Below are 25,382 nucleotides of genomic sequence, written 5' to 3'. Positions count from 1 at the left end.
TAAAAAAGTTATATAATAATCCCTATACAACTTTATACATTAATAAAAATTTCTCAAAAAGAATACAAATTAAGAATGGTACCCGTCAAGGATGTCCGCTATCTCCTATATTATTCAATTTATACTTAGAACCACTATTTCTACATAGTAAGCAAAATATTTATCATAATGCTCCAATAATATATGGTATGAAAGTATCCATGGCTGCTTTTGCTTATGATCTTAATATTTATTGTACGACGCCTGTTTCAGATACCAAGAAAATATTAAAAGCAGTGGAAGATTTTGCAGAAATATCTAATTACAAAATAAATAAAAAAAAAAAACAATTTATTTCCTTTAAAGACGCCTACACCCTTTTCACTTTTACCATTGGTAGGTCAGTTAAAATCCGAAGAAAAAATAAAATATTTGGGTATTCTTTTCTCAACAGATAATAGAGACTTTTATGCGAACAATGTTAAGCTAATTTGGGATCATATATTGTCTGATTTAAAAAAATGGAATAATCTGAAATTACCAATAATGGCAAAGGCTTCAATTATTAAAAATGAATGTACTCCCCAGAATATTATATATTTTTCGAGCTACTCAAGTTTCAATTTCTAGGAAATTCTTTAAACAACTTCATACGGAATTAGGTAGATTTGTATGGGAACCTAGAAAAACTAGAATATCTTATGATAAACTGATGACTCCGAAAAATAAGGGTGGTTTAGACTTACCGAATTTTGAAACATATTATTTAATAATAAATGCTAATAGAATTCTAAGAGTGGTTAACTTTGACATGTCCAGCACTAAATGGTCACCCAAGTGGTTGATTCTGAATTACAAACATGCTGTTAGATTGGGTATTAATTTTAAGGCATTACCTTTTTTAAATAAAGATACCTTTAAAATGTACGCTTTGATGGAACATATTAGATTATATATAATATCAATACAAAACCTGTTTAAATCACTAAATCTCTTACAGTATATGATGACTTTCCAACCATTTCACAAGAACCCGAATTTGAAAATCAGTAATCAATTGATAGATCTTAAAAAATTCTCACTCATAATTGATCTAACCATACTTGATTTATATCCTTTTCTTGGTATCTCAATACACGACATGCTAAGAGAGATGAGCCTTCCTAACTCTTATTTAATTATAATGAGACAATTAAAGGATCTTTCAATAAGTTATTTTAGTAATTTCAAAATTAAAGAAGAAGACTTAACCATTTGTTTAAACTTATGGCAAACTCTTATGCAGGACTTCAAATATATAACGGCTTCATATAATTTGATAAAAGACGTGAAATATAATAACCAAATACTCTTATCCAAATACTGGAAGGATAAATTATTACCGATTGATGATTATAAAATATTGAAAGCAATTAATTTAACCTTAAAATCAGTATCTCTTCAAAAGCTATTATTTACTCAGCTGATGATATTTAATAATGCTTATTACACTCGTCTCAGTCTGCATAAATTCAACTCTAAAAATTCACCTAAATGTCCATATTGTATCGATCAAACGGCTGACCTTTTACACATGTTCTGGAGCTGTAAATGTATATTCAAACTTTGGAATTCTTTAAAAATTCAATTACAAAAAATGGGTTATCAACAGTCCACACTTTCGTGGGAGTTTATGATTCTTCATATTTCTCCAAATAACTTGGACAGATCCCAAATGACCATACTCATAAATATTTTCTTGTTAATGAAGCTTTATATAGCTACAAATTGGCTGAATCCATCTCAGACTTCATGGGAAAACTTTAAAAGTGTAGCAATAAAACATATTTTAGCACATAAATTACTAATTAAAGATCATAAGAAAAATATAAATAATACAAAAATATGGGAGCAAATCTTTAACATTGTGTTAGCTTAATGTTCTAATCCACTTTTCCCCGGGAAGTACATACTTAATATGGAGGTTAATATAGATAAGCCTTATATTGATACTAGATTTTTTTTTTTTTAATACCCTTTTAGAATTTTATCTTAATGTATAATAATCTTATGCAACTGTTGGAAGCATTCATGTATATAATGTACATATGTTGTAGTATTGTATTAACAATTGGAAAAGAATAAAGATTTATTATTGAAAAAAAAGATATTGCCTTATAAATTAGGCAAGTTTCACCTCTCAGTGTTTTAGAAGCAATACAATATAGTGATGCTTCCTAAAGCCTTTCTGAATAGTGCAAGTTTTCCAGTCCTGTGATTTTTCTAGTAAGGAATCGTACCATTTTAAGTTGTTTTAAATGACTTGCTACAAAATACAGCACTGCATTCAGTAATGAGTTGGGTTGGTATGTATAAAATGGTACCTTGGTCTCAGTGGCTATTTGTGCCCTTTAGAATTGTGGGGTGCACAGAATATGCTTTTCTGGCTTTGAAAGGCACATACTCTTACTTACAGTCCCATCTTAAAGAACAAACATTCTCCAACAAGGTATTATACAAGGAGACCCTGATAACAGGTCTGTAGCTTCACTGAAGCATATTAAGCCACCATGAAGCACGAAATGAGAAGAAAAAGACAGCCACTATCTTGTTTACACTTGCTAAATGTGGATGTTTAGTGAACATGAAATAAACAACAAAGAAAAGAAAAAGTAGAAGGATTATTCAAATAACAGAAGTAACAGTAGCAGCAGTTAAAGGAGCTGTCATTTTACTTTACACTTGCTATTCCTGGCTTAAAAAAGTCATATTTAACAAGAATGGGGAAATTAAAAAAAAGTAAAGTAATGCAGTTAACTGCAGCAAAGGAACAAAAGGAGGTGTGGGTGTTTGTGTGTCTGTGTGTGTGAGAGAGAGAGAGTTTGTGTGGGGGGCGGGCATTGCGGTATCTGATTTATATTTAGTCAAGAAAGTTGTGGTAACCTAGTGGCATATTTCTGTCTGTATGTGTGTGTGTGTGTGTGTTTGTCTCTTTCTGTAAACTTGTGTGAGTCTCTGTGCATTGCATCTCTGTTTGAGTGTGTGTGTGTGTGTGTGTGTGTGTGTGTGTGTGTGTGTGTGTTTGCACACTCGCATGCGTGCATAGTTTCTGATTATGTTTGAGAGGCTGTCTCTTCTGTACATCTTTTTGAGTGTGTGTGTGTATGTAACAGTGTATGTGTGTGTGTGTGTGTGTGTGTGTGTGTGTGTGTGTGTGTGTGTGTGTGTGTGTGTGTGTCTCCATTATTGAATACTTACATGATGTATATTTTAGTTGTGAAATACATTCTCCAACAACAATTACTTGTCCTGCAGCAACATCAACTTTGAAATATTAGGCAGAGGAAGTATTTTATATACAAAAATATTAAAAAAGTGTGTATCCAAATAAAGCAAATACCAGGCAATGTGATAGTCCATTTTTTAAACACAATATTGTCATACAAGACGGGCATTACATGGAAATAATGAACCTGCCAGGGTTGTTGAGACCCTTCATGTGCAGTATCAGGTCTCTCAACAGCTCTGGGTAGTCCATTGTTTCCTTTTAATACCCATCTTGTCAGACGTTATTGCTTACTGGTCTACCATTGTTCTTAAATTGTTAATGATGGTGTCATTTAATTTCTTTATGATTTGACCTTTAATTCTGTAATCTTAATATACTTTTTTGACAAGTCTAATGAAACTAGATTTACTAACATTAAATATGTTGTCACTACCACTGCATCAGGTATGTGTTTTTTGTAGACTATCATGGAGAACTTTGGCATCTTTTATTGAAGCAGTTATGTGACGTGTTTTGCCGTCATCATTATATTTGAATATCTAGAACTCATTTCCCATTTTTATATCTGAAAAGAGGAATCAAAAGCAAGTAGCCCCATTACAGAGCCCAGTGGGACACCACTGGTAACTCCCATTTGGATAGGCGGGTAAGCCTCAACTCTGACTTGTGTCCTATTGTTTGCCAGTGTTTTGGCCATTGAATTATATATAGAGTGACATTTAATATGTGTACTGTGTCAATTATTCCCTTATGGTGAATAGTGTTGGATGTCTTAAGGTCAAGGAAAGCAGTCCTTTTCAGAGATATAAAGTTCCTTGTAGAAGAAACAAATTGGTACAAGCAGTTGTAAAACTAAAAGCATTTACTCATATGATCAAATTGAGAATTTAATACCTTCTAGTAATAACAAATTTAATATCGAGCAAAATAGTATATATAACCCTCCTTTCTAAACTATTGTGTCAGCATTCAAGAAATTATATGGAAAAAATAAGTTATTTCAAGGAAAGCATATTCTGTATATTATATGACACAGTGGTGCAACGGTTTGCATTGTCACCTCACAGCAAGAGGAGGTTCTCCAGTTTTATTCTCGGCTGAGGTGTCTTCTGTGCGGAATCTGCATGTCCTCCCTGCGTTCGTGTGGGTTTCCTCCAAGTGCTCCGTTTTCCTCCAACATTACAAAAACATGTGTCTGGAGTGTTTCTCCCTGGGTCTCCGCTGAGAATTGTCTTGTTCCAAGTTGGACTTTCATGGTAAACAAATGTGAAATAAATAAATAGATGTTTTAATTTTAGAAAAATATTTTAAGGATTTTACATTATGGTGAGAACATACAAATAATATAAGTTGGCAAATGTTTTTTTTAGTAGTCACGGATATGACAGAATATGTTCATATAATGAGTAATACTAATTGATAAGAATTTGTATACATTTGCAACATTGACGTTAATAGCATCGATAGGCATTATGATGCATGGTTGTAAGGCATGGTTTGTAGATAGTTGTATATCACAGGAAATTGCCAAATGTTTAGACATTCTGAATCCCAAAATAGGGGTTATCTTTATTGTACTCAGAGTACACAAAGGAGCTGACAGCCTACTATCTAGACCAATTGTAGACGAAGCTGGTTCTAAATATGAACCATTGGCTATATACAGAACAGAAAATTAAAAATGTACATGTAGCAACAGCATATACATTAGGGATTCATTTGACTTCTGAAATAAGCTTTAAAAAGCAATGGTAAATTTATTTTACATTTGTTGACCGGGCTAGTCTAGCTGGATATATATCCGTTTACAGTAGAGGCCCGGGGAGAAAAGCTCCGGTACAGTAAAAATTACAGTGTTGAATATACATATACATAAAGTAAAAATATTTAACAATACATCAAAGATTTTCTACATAGATTTTTAAGTGGTACAAGAGTGGCAAGGCAATAACATTTCAGAAACTTATCAGTCTTACATTTCAAGAGATAAAAACAAAGATGAAAAGTCTTTATATATGGTTATAACCAATGATGAAGGTTTATACATATGTTAAAATATTCCAGCTTAGAAAGAAAGACATCTGTTTCCATGGGAATTGTTGGATAAAATACTTAACCATAATTTTGTTGTATTCAAGTAGGAATATTGGCAGGAAATCAGGGGCGTAATGGCGGGGGCCACTATGGCTCCCAGTTATGCCAATTTAGTTATGACTTATAGGGAGGAAAAGTGTTTTAATGTTATCTGTTGTACTTATTTTATTGGCATTTTTGATACAAGCAGCCTCCAAGGATGAAATGGAATGTTTATTAACTATATGAATGGTTCGGTGAGTCATTTTAAAGTTTCAAATGTATAAGACTAAACTAGAAATAACTTTTTTAGATGTGACAGTGTAAAAAACAGAAGCCATTCAGGACATCACAGAAAGTTTTAATAACCACAGGCTATCACAATCCAATAAGTTTTGCAAGCGATTTGTCATCTGTTTCAAAGAAATGCATTCTAGTCCCATTTAAAATACGTGAAACTTGTGCAAAGCATATGACGTAATCATGCACATTAAACTCTTAAATGCCCAACACACCTTAAGCTACAGTACATAAAAATCTAATTATAATAATATAAATGCATTCTTAAAAGTATTCAGTAAATACATTTTTGAAAACAATAATCCTGCATGTGAAACAATATGTAACATACACATACAAATATTGCAAACATGATAGTATAATTACCTTGTGTCGTGCTTTCTGTATGCATTTTATATTTCCAGTAAGTTTGAGACCTGAGCTATGATCTGCTCTCAGTATATGTAGCCATTTCTATTCCCTTCTTTCCATTCTGTTCTGAATATCCCCATCCCTACATACATTAAAAATGCACTTTTTAAAACTAGAAAATTAAAACCATCATTTGAAACTTTTCTGCACTGTGCTTACATAGGGCATTCTGCTCATTACTCCTTCTAATATCATATAGATGTAGACAGATTCTGTACTTTAACTTACAATTTGTTTTACCAACATAAAACAATTCAGATTCTGTACAGGTAGCCAGGTATACCAGATGTCTTGTATCACAGGTTGCAAAACACCTAATCTCATAATATTTCAGTATTATTGGGTGGGTGAAAATTGTATTACTATTTATATATTTACAATATGCACATGCTGTATGTTTATTATATGTTAACACCATTCATGTGTCATTAGGTACTTTAACATACAAAGGCAGTGCAAAATATTGTATCAAAAAATCGGCATAGTTTAACACATATTGATGAATTGAAAATTATCTAACAGACACACCTATGTTTAGTTATAACAATAGTTTGAATCTGAAGCAACATTTGTGCTATAAAGAACTATGTCAAGTCAATGAAGGTATGAAATATATGAAAACTGGCACCTATCCATGTAGATCTTATGTGTACTGTAAATATAAAAATAATAATACAATTTTTCACTCAACCTATAACATTGAAAAATTATAAGATTAGATGGATGGCAAGCTGTGATATGACAGATCTAGTATACCTGGCCACATGTACAGAATGTGAATCGTTTTATGTTGGTAAAATCATAGAGGCTGTTAACTGAGAAGCAGCCAATAAAAGATTGCTTGAAGACATGATTTCTTGAGTCATTGCCTGTGAAGAAAAAATTATTGAAATTAAAAAGAAGTTCCTGTCACTTCAGGGTATGCCAGTCAGGCAGAAAAGCCCCCATTTCAAGGGGTACAAGAGGCTTTGACAGCCTGCAAAAGACACTTTAATAGTGTTAAAAAAGGCATTCAGTATTTGCTGTTTTTGTTTTGAGATTGTAGACGGATGTTCTCACTTTCCGTTGCTGAATGTTGGTGTGCTGATTTTCTGTCATGCAGGTGAACCCAACAGTCTTCCATGTGAGCAGAGTATCTCTAAGGACAAACCCTTATACCGTACTCAAGGCGGTATCAGAGCTTAGCCTGTAGCAAACCAACCAGCTGCCAGTGTTTAAACCTAACTTCCAGAATGAGGATGAAAAGCTTCTGCATGTTGTTGATGCACAGAAGCAACTGAGACTGCTATGCAAACAGAACCATGGACATTTGACTTTTGGACAAACCGTGTTATCCTTCATGTGAGGGTAACCAGGTCGACCAGTATCTGACAGACTCACTCCAAGTGACTAGTCATCAGTATTGCCCTCTACTGATGATATTGTGTAATAACCTTGGTTGTGCAGGTTTGGGTACAGTCTTTCCAGGATAGCAACCTGCTGTTTCCATCCTCTGCAGACACTGGTAGTACATGGAGAAAACATTGTTATAACGATGCACACGTGACATCCTGCTTCACTGAAACAACTCAGTTACTGTGATCTATTGTGGACTGGGACTCAAAATATTGCAAGAAAAACATTAAAATTCCACAAGAATTCCAACTCATAGCCCTGACTATGTGATGTAGACAGATGAAACCCTGACTCTGATGTAGTCAAATCATGCTTGATTAGTAACATGGACATTGGAGGGACTTGATGGGGGAGTTTGGGGGAGTATGGACTAAAGTAACTGATATGAGCTTGCCCAGGGGGAGTAGGGAGCTTTTCCATCAGTAGGGAAGGGAGATGACCTGGCCCCACACATTAGAGATGTGTACTGGAGAGGAGGAGATCACTTGAAGAAGAGACCAGGGCAGGGCCGTGCTGTTAAGTGGTGCATGTGTATTTGAGGCAGGGAAGGGGTGAGTGGGTGCATGCATATCATTCCCCAGCAAGTCCACCACTGGGAATCAGCAGGCTGCCTGTGGGGTTGGAGTTAGGATGGATACTGTGGGGACCTCCATGGGCCCAACTCTTTCCTTCTGGGGAATAAATGAGTGTGTCGGAGGTCTCTCACTTAGTTCAGGGATATCTAGTTCCCACCCCTGGAGGATCAAATGAGCTGATAGGGCATTGGTAGGGAAGACATTGGGTAAGGCCCCACAGAAGGTTAAAAAAAGAATGCAACTCCACAAGATTCAATATCATTGCTTCAACAAAGCTAATTAACCAGAGTTTTTATATGCCTCCCTGTGCCCTTAGATCACTAATATTTAAATGTGGTACCTTCAATGTTATATAAATTTATAGAAAAGGGGAAAGTAGTAAAAATGAAACCCATCCTTGCCACCCTTCTCTGAGTTGCTCTTATTTGGAGAGGGTGCTAAAAAACACGTGGTGAGGTACTGATGCATCAAATGTGCAATACTTTGCTTAAAGCACATGAGACTTCAAATGTTAAAAATGAATATTTGGAAATTCAAGGTGTTTCTCAGTATGTGATTAAGTTAAATAAGTGAGTAAGTAAATGTTCTGTGTCATATAGCTTTACATTTGACACTTACACACTGCTATACGTAGAGTTCTTTCATGAAGGTATTCCAGAATCGTGGTCATACAGGAACTAAAGAAAATGATGCCCGGCTAGAATAAAGCATATGAATAAATTAAAATGTTTATTTTTGCAAATTGTATTTTAGTTTTTTAACTTCTAGATGTTGGTAATATATTTTGTAAAAACAGTTGCCTGGAAAGTTGTTTTTTTTTTTTTTTTTTAGTTTAAATTTGACTAGATGTTGGTAATATACTTTGTAAAAACACTTACCTGGAAAGTTGTTTTTTTTTGTTTGACTGGATAAAGCATTGCTGATTAAGCTTTCTTTTTCCTCTTCATACAGAGCTTTCATAGACTGCTTAATAAATCCACTTCAGGAACAGGTGGAAGAATGGAAAAAGGCAGCTAATCAGCTAGATAAGGACCATGCAAAAGGTAACTTTGAAATCCTTTCTAAAAGTGTTTTATTTTTTGTTTTTGTTGTAAATATCTGCATGCATATGTTAGCATTGCGTAAAATGACTACATTTATTTGCTGAATTAGCACACCGTTTCAGCTGGTGGGTGTTAGTCATCCTTCTGCTGTAAGGTCGGCTGAGCAGCATTTAGCCATTGTGAACCTTTTGCCATTTGCTGTTAAGAATTGCATTATGTATTTAGGAAGGTCAGGATTACATTGCAGAACTGAAAAACTATTTGAGGAGGTGAAAACAGCACACAATGACTACCAACCTACATCCTCATCTTGTTGTACATGTAAATCTTTTTTTGAACCAGGTAGAGATTATGATGTCTGCTTTGGCAGTATTTGCCTTTTATCAGTGATAAAATGGCAGTTATGTCTTCAATGGCTGTTTGTGAGTATAAGCGAAAGTATAGATTTTTGCAACTGATTTTCTCAAGAGGACTTCTGCCCTCCGACAGAGGGACATAGAATCAGTGCTCCCCTAGATGTTCATCGTGTTTCACTGTTGCAGTCATTACACTTGGTTCTCCGCCGGCAGGCGACCCGCAGTCGGCCCAAGTTCCAAAGTCTTGGTCCGGCGTCGGTTGCTGTCACCTCTTCTCTGGCGTCAGAGCACCAGGGGTATAAAAGTTGCAACCGACGCCATTTTCTTCAGTCTTTCTTGCCGCACGGTGCCCAAAGCAAAAACAGTTTGCAAGTGCCGGTCGGCTGACTCCTGAGATTTTCAAAATTGAATTTCAGAACCGAAGTCTTCAATAAAGCTAAGTACCTCGTTGGGGAACTTTTTCTTGCTCCAGACCGATGTCAGTAAAAGTTAATAATTGTATTTCTTGTGGGAAGCAAATACCTTATAAGGACTTTCACTCTTACTGCATTCTTTGCCTAGGCCCTGACCACGTCATTACTTGTTGTCGGTTTTGTGCTAGGTTCAATAAACGCACTATTAAACATCGGTTTGATTTTGCTTTACATTATTTTGGACGAAGATTTAATTACATAATGCCGTCAGAACAACCGATGACTGGACTGTATAAAAAACGCAAAGACAAAGAAAAAGACAGGCATCCGAGGTCCAAAACTGACGACGAAGCCTCTTCTAGGCCAGTCGCCGGTTCGCCGGTTCTCAGTGACGTGCTTTCGCAGCCCCTGGCACCCGCTACCTCAGAGCCACAGGCCATAACCGACAGCCACATGGAGACACTGAGGTCTGTGGAAACTCAAGGTATTGGGCCTACGGAAACTATACCCTCAGATGGGTCCGGAGCCGCTGAGCAGGCCCCGGCTTCTGAGGGTGTTTTCAGACCTTCACAGCTTACAATTAAAGCTACTACAGCAGCAAAGGCAAAGTCAAAAACACCATTAAAGACAAGGAAACAAGTGCAGCTTTCTCCAGAACAGTCATCCATGCCAAAGAAACAGATGCTTAAAATGGCCGAAGACCTTATTACTTTAATCAGGGGCTCCCATCCCCCTCCTGACAAAAGGCCTAGGCAAGACACTGATTATGATTCCTCTGATCAGGTTTCCATTTCCTCTGATTCTTCTTCTGACCAGAGCTATTCTCTCCCTCCCTATGTCAGGACTCTGATGCTGAAGAGTCCATTCTTTCAGCCTCACCGATTGAGGATTACTCCTTTGGGAAAACCCTGCACACCATGAGGGAGCATTTCCATTGGGAGAGCCAGGATTACTCAGAATCCAAGAAAAGGCTCAGGGATTTCATTTTATTGCCTCAATACAGGCCCCTGGCACCAATAAAGCCAGACAGGTACTACAGGGTCCCTGACTCTCATAAATTTATTTACAAAAACCCCGCAGCAGACCCAGAAACTATTTCTCAGGGTCCTAAAGGGGTTAAAGCTTCCACTGCCAAAAATCCTGTCCCCTCAGATAGGGATTCCAGAGCTTTGGACAGATGGGGGAAAAAAGTTTACACTTCTGCAACTTTAGCTGTAAGAGCTTTAAACTGTCAGTTTCACATGCTTAAATATCAACAGTATCTCATGTCATTGTTAAAGCAGAAAATGGTTACAAATGTAGAAAGTCCTGACAGTAAAGAAATGCAGGATTTATTGCATGCAGTTAAACAAGTGGGAAAGCATACACTGCGATGTGGTTTTGATTCATTAGAGGCTTCTTGTAGAGCCGCAGTTACAGGCTCAGTTATTCGAAGACATGCTTGGTTGAAAGAACAAAGTTTACCTGACCATGTAAAAGTAAAATTATTGGATGCTCCACTACAGCATGATACTTTGTTTGGTGTTAAGGCAGAAGAGGTGTTAAAGAAAATGGAGGATAAAGCAAAGTCAATGCAAACTGTGAAAGATTTCTTACATGTTCAACCATTTAGATTTAGCAGAAACTGGCCTTCAAAAAATTGGTCCTTTCCATTGTCAGACAGGCCACAAAGAGGCAGATACAGACACCCAAGAGGCAGATTTCAGCCCCAAGGCTCCTACAGACCTAAACAATGGGGTGCTTCAGCCCCCAAAGGAGGAGAAGACAAATCACAACCTTATAGGAAACAGTCACAATGACTTCCCTCTGCATATGCCAAGCTCTTACCAGTTGACAGCACCCCTAGGGGGAAAGCTAGTACTTTTCTCAAAAAATTGGCACATGATCACTCAAGACCAATGGGTGCTGAATATAGTTTCTCAGGGATACAGGTTCCACTTCCACATGCTTCCAAAACCAAAAGGTATGCCAAACCTGCCACAAAACCAATGGGCAGAGGCACAAAAACAGATTGCTGCTCTTATGGATATGGGAGCTATTCAAAAAGTTCCACAAGAAGAACAGGGCCAAGGATTTCACTCACGACTTTTCTTAGACCCAGAAAAGACAAAGCCTGGCGACCAATACTGGACCTGTCCATCCTGAATACTTTCCTGGATGTTCCAAAATTCAAAATGTTAACACTACAGCAACTTCTGCCCATGCTGAGCAAGGAGGCTTGGCTAGTTACTTTGGATCTCAAGGAGGCATACCTGCACGTCCCAATCAGACAGTTGTGCAGAAGATACCTCAGATTTATAGCAGGCTCAGTGCATTACCAATTCTCTGCACTGCCCTTTGGCTTATCTACTGCGCCCAGGGTCTTCACAAAATGCCTGGCACCAGTAATTGCATTTTGCAGACAAAAAGGAATTCAAATATATCCCTACTTGGACGACTGCCTTATTCAAGCAGAGAGCAAGGACATTCTTCTAAAGCACCTGGCATTTGTAAAAAGATTGCTAATTTGCCTAGGGTACACAGTAAACGAAAAGAAATCAAAACTAGCACCCTCTCAAGAGATAATATTCCTGGGTACAAGCTTAAATACAACTGCCCAGATGGCTTATCTCACGCCAGACAAACAAAGGCAACTGACTCATTACTTTCAAATGATGGCAACAAAGACCCAGCTCCCTGCAAGAAAAAGTCTACAGGCCCTGGGTTTCATGGCATCTTGCATTCTACTAATTCCATATGCAAAACTGCATATGAGGAAACTACAATGGTATCTAAAAAGTGTTTGGACTCAGCATTGTCACAGCCTAGAGACAATCATAACCTTGATTCCCTGCCTACAACAGGAGTTTCAATGGTGGTCCCAGGCCTGTCACCACAACAAGGGACAGCCTTTCACCTTACCTACAGCCAGGCAGACAGTAACAACGGATGCATCGGATTATGCCTGGGGAGCACATATGGCAGGAAAATGTATTCAGGGCACGTGGCCCAAGGAACAAATGTATCTTCACATCAATCAAAAAGAGATGCTAGCTGTACAGAATGCCCTGACAGCCTTCAAGGACCTAATACATCCAGGTCACCTATTAATAAAGATGGACAATACCACAGTTATGTGATACATAAACAAGCAAGGGGGCACACATTCCTACCCCCTATGCAGACAAGCCATGACTTTGTGGAACACAGCACTGACCTACCAGGTACATCTGCAAGCACAATTCCTGCCAGGAACAAAAAATACACTGGCAGACGAACTAAGCAGAAATCTCATGGATCCTCACGAATGGAAGCTAAATCCACAAGTGTTCAACATGATAACAAGGGAATGGGGACGCCCAGACATAGATCTATTTGCCTCCCCTCACAATTACCAAATACAGAAATTTTGCACAAGGACATCACTCTCAAGCATGGAAAGTGGATGCTCTATCATTCAGCTGGAAAAACCTGACAGTCTATGCCTTCCCTCCGATGCCTCTTCTCACCAAGGTGCTTCTAAAAGTCAAGCAAGAGAGGCCAAAAATGATCCTGATTGCACCAGACTGGCCACGCCAGTACTGGTACCCAATCCTAAAGACTTTGTCCCAGGGCCCACCTTGGCCTCTACCTCAAATCCCTCATCTTCTGACACAGCAAAACAATCAGATTCTGCACAGTCAACTCAGAACCTTAAACCTGGCAGCATGGCAGATAATGTAGCCACTCAGACTGCACCTCTCTCTAAAGCTGTTATATATGTAATTTTGGAAGCCAGGAGACCCAGCACTAGGAAATCTTATGCAGAAAAATGGAAGAGATTCTGTGCATGGACAAGGGCTCGACCCACTGGTCCCTAATATACCTCAGATTTTACAATACCTAACTGAGATGTTGGACAAAGGCCTATCTTTTTCATCTATTAAAATCCATGTCTCTGCCATTTCAGCTCATTCGAATATGGATCCTCCTATTTTTTTCACATCCTCTACTATGACAGTACCTCAGAGGGGCAAAGAATATAAGACCCCCTAGGAGAGCACCAGTACCTACTTGGGACCTCAATTTTGTTTTAGAAAAACTAACACTGCCTCCATTTGAACCAGCCAGCACAGCTGATCTAAAATTCTTGTCATGGAAAACTGCTCTGCTCCTAGCAATAACTTCAGCAAGAGGAGTCTCAGAGTTACAGGCATTGATGGCTGTGGAACCTTTCCTCATTTTTCATCAGGACAGGGTTTCTATTAGGACGAACCCAACATTCATGCCAAAAGTGGTCTCCAATGTGGCCTTAAACCAAACCATTTATTTACCTACTTTCTACCCAAATCCCCAGAATAAAGGGGAAAGACTACTGGACGCTTTGCATATACACAGGCAGCTACGATTTTAATTGGACAAAACAAAAGCTTTCAGAAAAACTGAGCAACTGTTTGCAGCATATGCTGCAGGATCACAAGGAAAACCTGTTACAAAACTCAAAATGGATAGGACACTGCATCCGCTTCTGTTATGCACAACATGGCAAATCTGTGCCTAAGGTCATTAGGTCTCATTCTACCAGAGCAGCAGCCACTTCAGCAGCTTTCCTCAGAGGAGTACCAACCAAAGACATATTAGAAGCTGCAACCTGGAGCTCAGTGCACACTTTTACCAAGCACTACCACCTACCTCTCTACTCCAAATCCAGAGCAGGCTTTGCCACTACAGTTCTGCAGGGCTTGTTAGCCTCACCAAATCCAATCTAGACCCAGCCACCCAACCTCAGCTTTGGGATTCTACCCAAGTGTAATGACTGCAGCAGTGAAACACAATGACCATAGTACAGTTGTGTACCTACCATAAATGTAGATGTGCGAGTGTATTCACTGTTGCAGTCCAGGTTACCCACCCTCCATCCCCCTCTTTGCTGGGACTATTCTGTGCTTCTCAACTCTATACAACCTATGTGGTGTATTTGCTTGTAGATGAAGGAAATGTTTATAGTACAATATGCATGGTTGTTTGGCATATTTCTATCTTTTCAGGTTCCTATCTGGGGCAAGAAAAACTGAAGAAAATGGCGTCGGTTGCAACTTTTATACCCCTGGCGCTCTGACATCAGGGAAGAGGCAACAGCAACCGACGCCGGACCAAGACTTTGGAACTCGGGCCGACTGCAGGTCGCCTGCCGACGGAGAACCAAGTGTAATGACTGCAACAGTGAATACACTCAACATCTACTTTTATGGTAGGTACACAACTGTACTTTCTCCTAATTTAGCTAATTTTTTGCACATTCGTACCTCTGTAATCTGACAACAGTCAGCCGTCTCGTACTGAGTTGGTCCATTTTTTGCCATCACCGGGCTGAGGTTTGACTAGGAGGGGCCATCAAGATAGTTGTCAGGGCTGGTTTGTATTTTTTTTCTTTTCTTCCTGGCTCTGGCTGTGCACAGTTGAATAAGTGCCCAGGACAGATGTGTAATGGTTCACCCATGACGGATGTTCCCTCTGTTCCACAAACGGCATTCTTCCCAAGCAGCCGTACCCCTCCTTCTGGCAATGACAGTCTCCAGTAGGGATTTCGCACCACCCAGTATGCCTCCCTGAGTGCATGTTTATCCCCCCGGTAGCGGTAAGCAGGCCATATCACTTCATTCCTCTTCCTCTCTGCTTGGCTCCTCCAATGTTAGGGCCATTAATTAAATCTCATTCTCATGCCTCTCAGTAAGGACTCCATCCCCCTCTGTACCACAGATTCATGCTAATTTTAGCTATTTCAATATTTTCTGTGTCCGATTTGTACACAGTGGACTTTTCTGGTAGAGCATGGATGCTCAAAGTAGCTCTGGGAGGCAAAGAGGAGGGAGAGTGTGCAGTATCATAGTGCTCCTGAGGGACTGCTGCTGTCAGCTACCCCTGACTTCTTATCCCCACCAGCTACCTTTTGCTGTGTTCTAACAGTACCAGTGTAGTTATGGGGCCTTCTCTGTATAGGCCCTTTCTCTGAAAAAAGAAAAAGCCTCTCAGCTGTTTCTCTTTGAATTCACCCACAACTGGGTAGAGGAACAAGGATGAAGATGGGCATGATATTGTGGCACTCTGGTAAATGGCAGGCTTTGGGTTTGTCCGTATCCTATCTGGACATGCTGGTGACATCACAAGAGTAGATGAGGGTGATACAAGAGAGCTGACCCTGCCTTTATGGTGATGTGCACCTGTAAATTCTCACATGTCATGCTGCATGGCAGTCGCTGCTCATCCAATTTATCCAACCACCTAGAAGAAGTGAGGAGATGTAGCTTTTTCATTAGTCTTCACCCCACATTCACTTTCCAGTGCCAGGCCACTACTCAGACCTAAGTTGACTGGGTCATGGTCATGGCTTTATCTTTCTATGCCGTGGAGCCAGCTAGTTGCAGTGTGAGTGGCACAGCAGGTAGCACACTTAACTTTTGATGCAGAAGGTTATGGGTCATATCCCCACACTAAATAGATTGCTGACATTGCAGTGCAGTATCAGGTGCTGCTGCACTCCTAGTGTGTCATTCTTTGGAACAGATATTAAACTGAGACGGTGGTAGCTCAGGACACTGTAAAAGATCCATGGCACATATTGACTAGAATAGGGGTCCTTTATTTATATATAAAAATAACTCTTAATTTATAAAATGTTTATATATTTACAAACATATAGATATACCAGTCTGTTTACACAATCATACTAAATTTTCATCCTTATTAGACTCCCACTCCTTTTTCCGTAACCACTATCTGATTTTACTTAATATTGAGGCCGCTGTGGTGCTGTGGTTAGCATTGTCGCCTCACAGCAAGAGGTTCTCCGGTTTGATTCTCGGCTGGAGCATCTTCTCTGCGGAGTCTGCATGTCCTCCCCATGGTCAAATGAATTTAAAGACATGCAGGTAGGTGCGTGCGTGTGTGAGTGTGTCTTCCTTGAAGGTTGGGTGCCGGGCTGGCAACTCGACACCGTAAAAATTCACTGCCAATCTTTAGCGGACCGGAGTTCCACTGTGGCGACCCCTAACCAGGAAATGCCGAAAGACAGTTTTTATTGTTGCTAAAATCAATTTACCATTAACCATAATTTCATTTATTTTTTCATTCCATATAACCTAAATAACATTAAAAACTTTTTATGTGAAGTTGTTAAATCTCGTTGTTTATTCTCACTGATGGGTTCTGAGCCGATCCTCGGCTCCGACATGGCCGATAGCAAGCTCAAGGTTTGCCAGTAGTTCGAGACCAGCCCCTTATCCCACAATGCACTGCTGGAATTACCTCAGATCTAGTTTGCCGTGGCAAGAGAGATCTCGGTGATCCAGCTAGCTCAGACCATTTTAGAAACAAATCAACAGCAAGTCTTTAAAAAGTTTTCTTTTTGCTATATATATATCTAGTGTGTGTTAGTTATATTATATTTAGATAGTTTAAATAGTTTAAAAATTAGGGCCTTGTTGGCTTCTTAGTTTGTGTGGGCCTTTAGCCCCCTTTTCCTACTATTAATCCCTTTAGTAGTTAGGCTTTTACTGTAGGCCTCTTAGCCCCATATTTGTATTATATTTATATATATATATATATATATATATATATATATATATATATATATATATAAATATAATACAAATGGGTCTACTTTACATGGTCGACAGTTCATTTGATTGACTTTTATTTGGTCGACAATTCATTTGATCGACAAGCAGTTTTATGTGCGGGGCTATGCCCCCCACACCCCCCCTAACTATATATATCAACTCCAGGGTCGCACAACATTGGGGAAGGGGGCAAATCTGCCTGTCGACCATATGAATTGTCAACCAAATAAAAGTCAATCAAATGAACTGTCGACCATGTGAAGGGGACCCATATATATATATATATATATATATATATATATATATATATATATATATACATACCAACACAGAATAAGTGCACGGAACTAAAATGGTGCACGGATTGCAAATAACCACAAAGCCCACATAATTTCCAGCACTCCAAAGGACTCAGTGAGGACGCTGTGAGCGAAACCGGCCACCGGTCTGTGTTCTAGTTGGGCGGTTAGCCTAATAAACTTCTTTACACCTTGGCTTGGATTTATCTCTTTGGAGTGCTGGAAATTATGTGGGCTTTTTATACATATATATATATATATATATATATATATATATATATATATATATATAATACTTTGTGGATAGTGCCCGGTTTGGGCTTAGTTGTTTGTGAATCTAATTTACTGTTTTTCTCTTCAGTATGTCAGATGATAAGGAGAGATCCCATCCCAAATCGGGATTCAAAAAATGCCCAGATTGTGGGCAGAAAATGTCCGTCACTGATGGACACATTCAATGTGTCTACTGCCTGGGGGCCAAGCACCTCCAAGACACATGTAGCATTTGTCACTCCTTCTCTTCAAGAGTCCTCTTGGAGAGAAGGAGGAAACTTATAGACAGGGGATTGCTACAGCAATCTTTTTCGGAAGTTTTGAGTATCCATGAAGGTGCTAGTACATCCTCCAAATCCTCAAAATCTAAGTCATCAGATAAGGTCTCCAAAAAGGCTAAAGTTTCAGAAGGAGGGTCATTGGTTTTACAGTCATCGGAACTGAGTGTACCTTTGATTAGGAGCCAGCTCTCAGTACTGGAACCGGTCTCTGAAGTTCCTTCTTCACCTCTGCTCCAGTCAGCACCTTTGGTGCACTCTGCTAAGTCCTCAGTCAGCCATTCAGATTTGGACATGGATCGGCTAGTGCCGAAGCTTTTACAGGCACCAGGACTTGCCAAATTGTTGTCAGCCCTGACCAGCTCGTCAGTGCTGAAGATCATGGAACCAGACTTGTGTACTCCTCCTCCAAGCCGTACTGGACTCTCGGAGCTGAAGAAAGTTGAACCGATGGTGGTTGAACCCTTGGAGCCAATACCCGCACCGGGGTTATCGGCTCCATCTACTTGGATGTCCTTGGCGCCGACTGAGGGCTCTCGGAGCCGACGCTCTCCCGGTGCCGACTCTTCCTCTCGGGGCTTCGGCTCGGATGAGCTTGGCTCCTTCCTCAGGCTTGGAGCCCAGGGTTTCGGTGCGGGAAGATCGGACGGTGCTCTCGGGTCCGTCCACTCCTTCTCGTCAGAGCCGTGGTGCCTTCGATGCTATGAGGAGAATTTTGTCTCCAAAGACAACGTCAGCATCGGTTCAGCTTTCCCTCTCCCCTCAAGCTCCTGTGTCTACTTCTGCATCTACCGACCCCTCTAAGCGTAGAGACCCCGAGCCTCACGTACCCCCACAGGGTGTCCCCTGCTCTTCTGAGACCTCCCCAGATCCTCCCACTGAGAATATGCCCAGGAAGAGACTGTGCAAGAGAAGGCACTTAGACTCCCCAAAGGAGTCTTTGACATCTGACATGGACTTAGATAAGTCAGAAGGGTCCCCTCGATCCCCCTCTGAGGATATGTCCTTTGCAGAGATACTAGAGATCCTTAGTCAGAGGGGCGATTGGCAGTCCAAGACCCCTACTGAGGATGAGTCTGTGCTCTTGAAGGCTTTTGGGTCTCAACCTTCCACTTCTTGGGTGTCTCCGCCTTACGACGAGCTCATGGATCTGATCTCTCGTAGGGCGTGGGAGTCACCGGAGGCCATGGAACCTGTCCCTCGTAGACCCAAAAAATTCATATCTGCCCCAGTAGATAAGCCATTTTTGACAAAAGGAGTGCCTGTGGATGCCATGGTGGTAGCTACAGCCACCAAAAAGGAAGTATCTGAGGCATCCTCTTCTATCCATCTCCCTAACAGAGATTGTAGAGTTATGGATAGATATGGGAAGCGCATGTTTAGTTCAGCGACTTTTTCTCTGTGATCACTGAACTACTTAACCCATTTTACAAGACTACAGAGAGATCTCCTGAAAGAGCTAGGAGATGCTCTCCAGGGTACGGTAGCTGCAGGAGTGGCCAACAAAGTCAACGCCCAGCTCACTACCCTAAACTCAGTAGTGAACTCGTCCATGCGTCTCATATCCTGTGCAGCTGATGGTTCGAGTAGAGTCGCTAGTTCGGGCATTGCTCTTCGCAGACAAGTCTGGATGCGTCTCTGTTCCTTTGCAGAACTCTTCAAGTCTTCCTTTATTAAAACAAGCTACTAATTAATTTCAGTTAATGGATCACATGACCATTCTCCATTTGTTTAAATAAGATCAGCTGTTTATGGTTTTTATCTTGATAAAGCTCAGTATTGCACTGAGCGAAAGCACTTGATAGACTTGTTGTGTGGTTCAATAAAAACGTTCTTTGGATATTAATTCCTGGCTCTCACTTTTTCCTGCTGTGGATCATACTTTTGCATTTACTTGGTTTTGGTCATCGTTTTTTGTTTTTTCCTTTATTAATACCCCATTCGATGGCTCATCACTGTTTGGGCCCAAAGTAAAGGAAACTTTAACCAGGTGTGAGCAGGAAGGCAAGACTTTATCTGCCGTTGGAGTCCGTTTTTTGACTCCTACTCGGCCCTACACCAAGGGCCCTAGGGGGGGAATGTGGTTCCGAAAAACTCAGGCATCCTTTCAGGACACACGTGGTGAAACCCCCTCTAGAGGCAGAGGAGGGGGTTATAACAGAAGACGCCACCCCCGTGGCAGAGGGGGTCCGCAGCAACAGGGTGACAGGGGTCAGTTGTCTGGTCAGTCCTACCAGCGCCCCTGAAAGGAGGCCCGACTGTTCGGCTCTGGAGGCAGTCGGGGGTCGCTTGTCTTTGTACCCAGAAGCCTTGCTAAACATAACATCGGATACTTGGGTACAAAGCATCATTTCCAGAGGATATTTCATACCGTTCTTTACTCCACCCATTCCTATCAAAAAATCCCAGATGTTCCACCCAATCTCAGGGAATAAGCAATCGTAGAGGTCCACAGATTGCTAGAAAAAAAGAGTCATCCAACTAGTCTCAGCACACCAAGTCAGATTCGGAACTTAGTCAAGATTTATTTTGGTACCAAAAAAAAAACAGGGGACTGGAGACCTATCTTGGACCTCAACAGACTCAACAACTTCGTAAAGAAAGAGAAGTTCCGTATGGTCACGCTTCAGTCCATTCTTCCCTTTTTAGGGAAAGGCGATTGGATGTGCTCCATAGATCTCAAGGACGCGTACTATCACATATAGATGGACAGATGCTCCAGAGATCATCTGCGCTTCCGGCTGGGAGCCAATCATTACCAGTTTTGAGCCCTGCCCTTTGGTCTCACTTCAGCTCCCAGAGTGTTCACCAAATGTATGGCAGTGGTCACGGCTCACCTGAGGTGTCTAGGATTTCAGGTGTTTCCATACTAAGACAATTGGCTCCTCACCGCAACCACCAGGCATCAATTGACTCAGGCAACAGAATACACTCTGACACTCTGCCATCAATTAGTCATTACAATCAACTTCGAAAAGTCTGCCTTATCGCCATCTCAGCATACCGTTTTTATAGGAGCAGAGTTAGATACCTCAACCACCACTCTGTCTCCCTTTTGAAAGAGTCTCTCTTCTCCACCAAAATGTCAGCTCACTGGTGTCAAAAAACAAAGCTACAGCAGCGGAGGTATTGAAAGTACTAGGTTTGATGGCAGCAGCAATCCTGGCTATACCACTCGCAAGGATGCATATGCGAATCCTTCAATGGCTCCTCTTCGCTCAGTGGTCTTACCAGAAACTACCAATGCACCACATGATTCTTATTACGGATTCTTGCAGGAGAGACCTTCGGTGGTGGTTGACATCTCTTCATGTTGCAGTAGGAAGACCCTTTGCCCCCCCCCCTCCCATTAGCCACTGTGACCACGGACGCTTCCTTGATGGGGGGGGGGCGTTTTCAGGGAAAGACTGCCCAAGGCACATGGACAGATCAAGAATCACATCTGCACATCAATGTTCTAGAGCTGAGAGCGGTACTTCTAGCGTTGCAGTACTTTCAGGACTCTCTCCCTCTAGGGACTATTGCAATTCAGACCGACAACATGTCAGTAGTCTGGTACTTGAACAAACAAGGCAGAACCAATTCTTACCCCCTTTGTCGAGAAGCCCTCAGGGTTTGGCAATGGGCTGTGTCATCCCAGCGTTTTCTGTTAGCAACGCACATCCCGGGGAAATCCAACGTCATAGCGGACAAGCTAAGCAGGGCAATATTACTCCCTCATGAGTGGTCTCTCAAACAACAGGTTGCGGAGTTGATTTTCCGCAAATGGGGCTAGTCTTGCTGCAACCTTTTTGTCAGCCACTTCAATTCAAAATGCAGAAACTACTTTTCCCTGATACCACCTCCGGGTCATCCCCCGAGAGATGCACTGATACACAATTGGCCCCCGGGTCTCCTTTATGCATTTCCACCCTTCCCATTAATACCCAGATTTTTACAGAAAGCAAAATCGCTGGGAAGGAAGGTTATACTCATAGCCGCCTACTGGCCTTGACAGATTTGGTTTCTGTTTCTCCACCATCATCTGTTGGAGGATCCATGGATCCTGGACCCAGTTCCGGACCTTCTGATGCACCTGTCAGGGGACCTTCATCCTTCTCTGCAGTCCCTGAAACTGACTGCTTGGCTAATCCACTTCCCCTAATTGCCAGGCATCATTCGATTTTAGAAGATACAAGACAGATTCTCTAGTCTTCTGACAAGCCATCTACCAGGAAACTATATGGCAGTAAATGGAAAAGGTTCTCAATTTGGGCCAACCTGCAGAACATTGACCCTTTTCGAGCTCTGCTATCTTCCATTTTGGAATTTTTGACAAAAATTTTTAAGGAAGGGGCAGCAGCTGCTACAGTTCGAGTTCAGTTAGCTGCTATCTCAAATTTTCACCTTGTTCTTGATGGCTCAAATATTATGAGTCATAAATTATCCAAAACCTTCCTTAAAGGCGTTCTTCATATGAGGCCTCCGATCAAAATTCCCTTTTCTCCCTGGAATTTAAACCTTATGCTGTCTCAACTTATTCTTCCTCCCTTTGAACCAGCTTTTTCTTGTGCTTTAAAATTCTTATCTTGGAAAACAGTTTTTCTTGTGGCCATTACGTCTGCCCGCAGAGTATCAGAACTTCAAGCATTATCCATCAGACCACCCTACATGATCTTCCATGCTGATAGAGTATCTCTCAGAACAAACCCCTCATTTTTACCTAAAGTCTGTTCTGAGTCAAATATCAATTAGGTCATTGAACTACCAGTGTTCTTCCCCAACCACTCTAACAAATTGGAATATATGCTGCACAAACTTGATGTTCACAGACAGCTCAGATTTTATCTTGACAGAACTAAGGATATTAGGAAATCAGATCAACTTTTTGTATCCTTTTCAGAAGCAAGAAAAGGCAAAGCAGTGGCTAAAACAACCTTATCTAAATGGTTATCCGATTGTATATCCTTTGTGTATGAAAATGCGAACATGCCTTTAACGCACAAACCAAAAGCTCATTCTACCAGAGCTGTCTACCTCTTCTGCTTTTCAAGCTAAATTGTCCCTTGATGATATTTGCGCTACAGCTGCTTGGTCTAAGCCTCATACCTTTATCACACATTACAAAGTAGATAAGGCTTCTAGGGACAGGTCTTCCTTTGGTTCTGTGGTACTGAAGAACATACTCCCATGAGCCACCCAGGGTTGAGGGTTCTAGGGACGCTACCCATCAGTGAGAATCAACGGCGAGATTTAACAACTTCACATATAGAAGTTATGTACTTACCATAACGTTCTATGTGAGTTGTTTATCTTGCCTTTATTCTCACGTCCCTCCCTCCTTCCCCCTCCTGGCTGACTGTTGAATTAGAGGCTGGAGCCATCCTGGTTATTCAATATTTCTTCTTTCCCTTTAGGAACTGTTCTTCGTAGATATATATAAGAGAGTATGTATGGGTTGTATATATGTATATATATGTATAGACTATTATTCGCAGCAAACAAGATCTGAAGTAATTCCAGCAGTGCATTGTGGGATAAGGGGCTGGTCTCGAGCTACTGGCAAACCTTGAGCTTACTATCGGCCGTGTCTCTCCAAACCCATCAGTGAGAATAAAGGCGAGATAAACAACTCACATGGAACGTTATGGTAAGTACATAACTTCTATATATATTTTTTAACATATTCTTAACCGCTGTTCTTACAGTATACATATTTAGCCATATCCATGTTTATTTTATCCACTTTTTATATCTTAAAAAAATCTTCTTTACATAGTTTTCCCCATAACTTTTGTTGCTCTTTTACATTTCAAGAACACATGTTCTATAGTGTCTTCTTACTGACTTTGTAAACATATTCTATCATTTTTCTTCTTATATAGCATATTTCCTTTTACTGGCAATTTATCTATTACCAATCACCTCAAAAAAAATATTGGCTTTTTACTTTCTGATTACACCATTTGTTTATTATTTTATACCTTTAATTTTTTCATCTGTTAGATTTTCCCATGGTTTTACATAGTAATGTTTTATCATTGCACTCTTATACCATACTTTTTTGTCTTTTTCTGTATCATCAATTTTTATTTTCCACAGTAATATTTTTATTTGGTAACATTTTATTTCTTTATTTATATACTCTTTTTCTCGTTTACTCATTTTTACCATACCCCAAAATTTGTCATACATATATGTATACAATGTTACTACTAACCTCTCATTTTTTTTATGTATCCACTCTTAACACTTTGTACAAATTTAATGAAGCAGCATATACCACTGGGTTAATTAACCCTAAATCTCCTTCTTCTTTATTTATGTACATAACTCCTCTTTTTACTGGGTTTAATCTAGAAACCCATATAAAAAATATGTGCAATAATTCCTTTTCAGATAGTGTTGGCTACATAAATACACTTGCTAAGTATGATATTTTTCTCTTCGGTACTGAATTTATCAAATAAGCATTTTTTCTAAAAGAAAAGTTACGTGTTCTCCAGAAAAGACAGGTTTGTTTTATTTCTTCTCATTTTTTCCCGTTGAATTCTACTTTTATCTTTATTCCCAAATGTTATACCTAACACAGAAATGTTCATTCATTGTAAAATATATACCCCCATCTTTACTACGTCACTTAAACCTTAACTTTTCTCTTTATTTAAAGCCATCCCTATCACCTATAGACATTCATTCGTGTAAATCATTATGTTTTTTATCTAAATTTTTTATTTTGCAATTATTATAATGTCATCTGTATATGTTAACAGAACTGGAATTCTTAACTCTTCAGGTGTTATATACCACACCACCTTCATTTTGTAATTTATTTCACATACTATCACATTCATAACTAATGCAAAGCATATACAGCTCATTGGACATCCCTGTCTTACACCACTCTTCATATGTGTATCTTGTCTTAACCAGCCATTTAAAGTATTTTTACACCATTATTACTATATGCTGACATACATAAGTCCCTAACATTCTCAGTTATATTATACTCTTTCATTATTACCCATAAAATTTCATGTCCAGTTGTGTCAAATGCATTAAGGTCTCCTATCATGATTTTTGCTTCTTCTTTTGCTATTCATAATTTCATCCACAATTTATCTAACTATTATTAATAATTCTTGAGACGCCTTCCCCTTTAT

General features: G+C 39.9%; 1 protein-coding gene across 3 annotated transcripts in view; it reads left to right on the top strand.

Annotated features, from left to right (window-relative positions):
* Positions 1-25,382, top strand: part of MTSS1 (MTSS I-BAR domain containing 1) — a 1,668,097-nt gene that overhangs the window by 1,187,511 nt on the left and 455,204 nt on the right. For all 3 annotated transcript variants that reach the window (XM_044066600.1, XM_044066599.1, XM_044066601.1), the window contains exon 5: positions 8,953-9,044. In XM_044066600.1, the coding sequence (XP_043922535.1) occupies positions 8,953-9,044 (92 nt within the window). The remainder of the gene's footprint in view (positions 1-8,952; positions 9,045-25,382) is intronic.

The sequence above is a fragment of the Protopterus annectens genome, chromosome 3.part1 (genome assembly GCF_019279795.1).
Source record: "Protopterus annectens isolate FY-2018-M chromosome 3.part1, PAN1.0, whole genome shotgun sequence".
Classification (NCBI taxonomy): domain Eukaryota; kingdom Metazoa; phylum Chordata; order Ceratodontiformes; family Protopteridae; genus Protopterus; species Protopterus annectens.
This window is presented reverse-complemented; position numbering and strand designations above follow the sequence as displayed.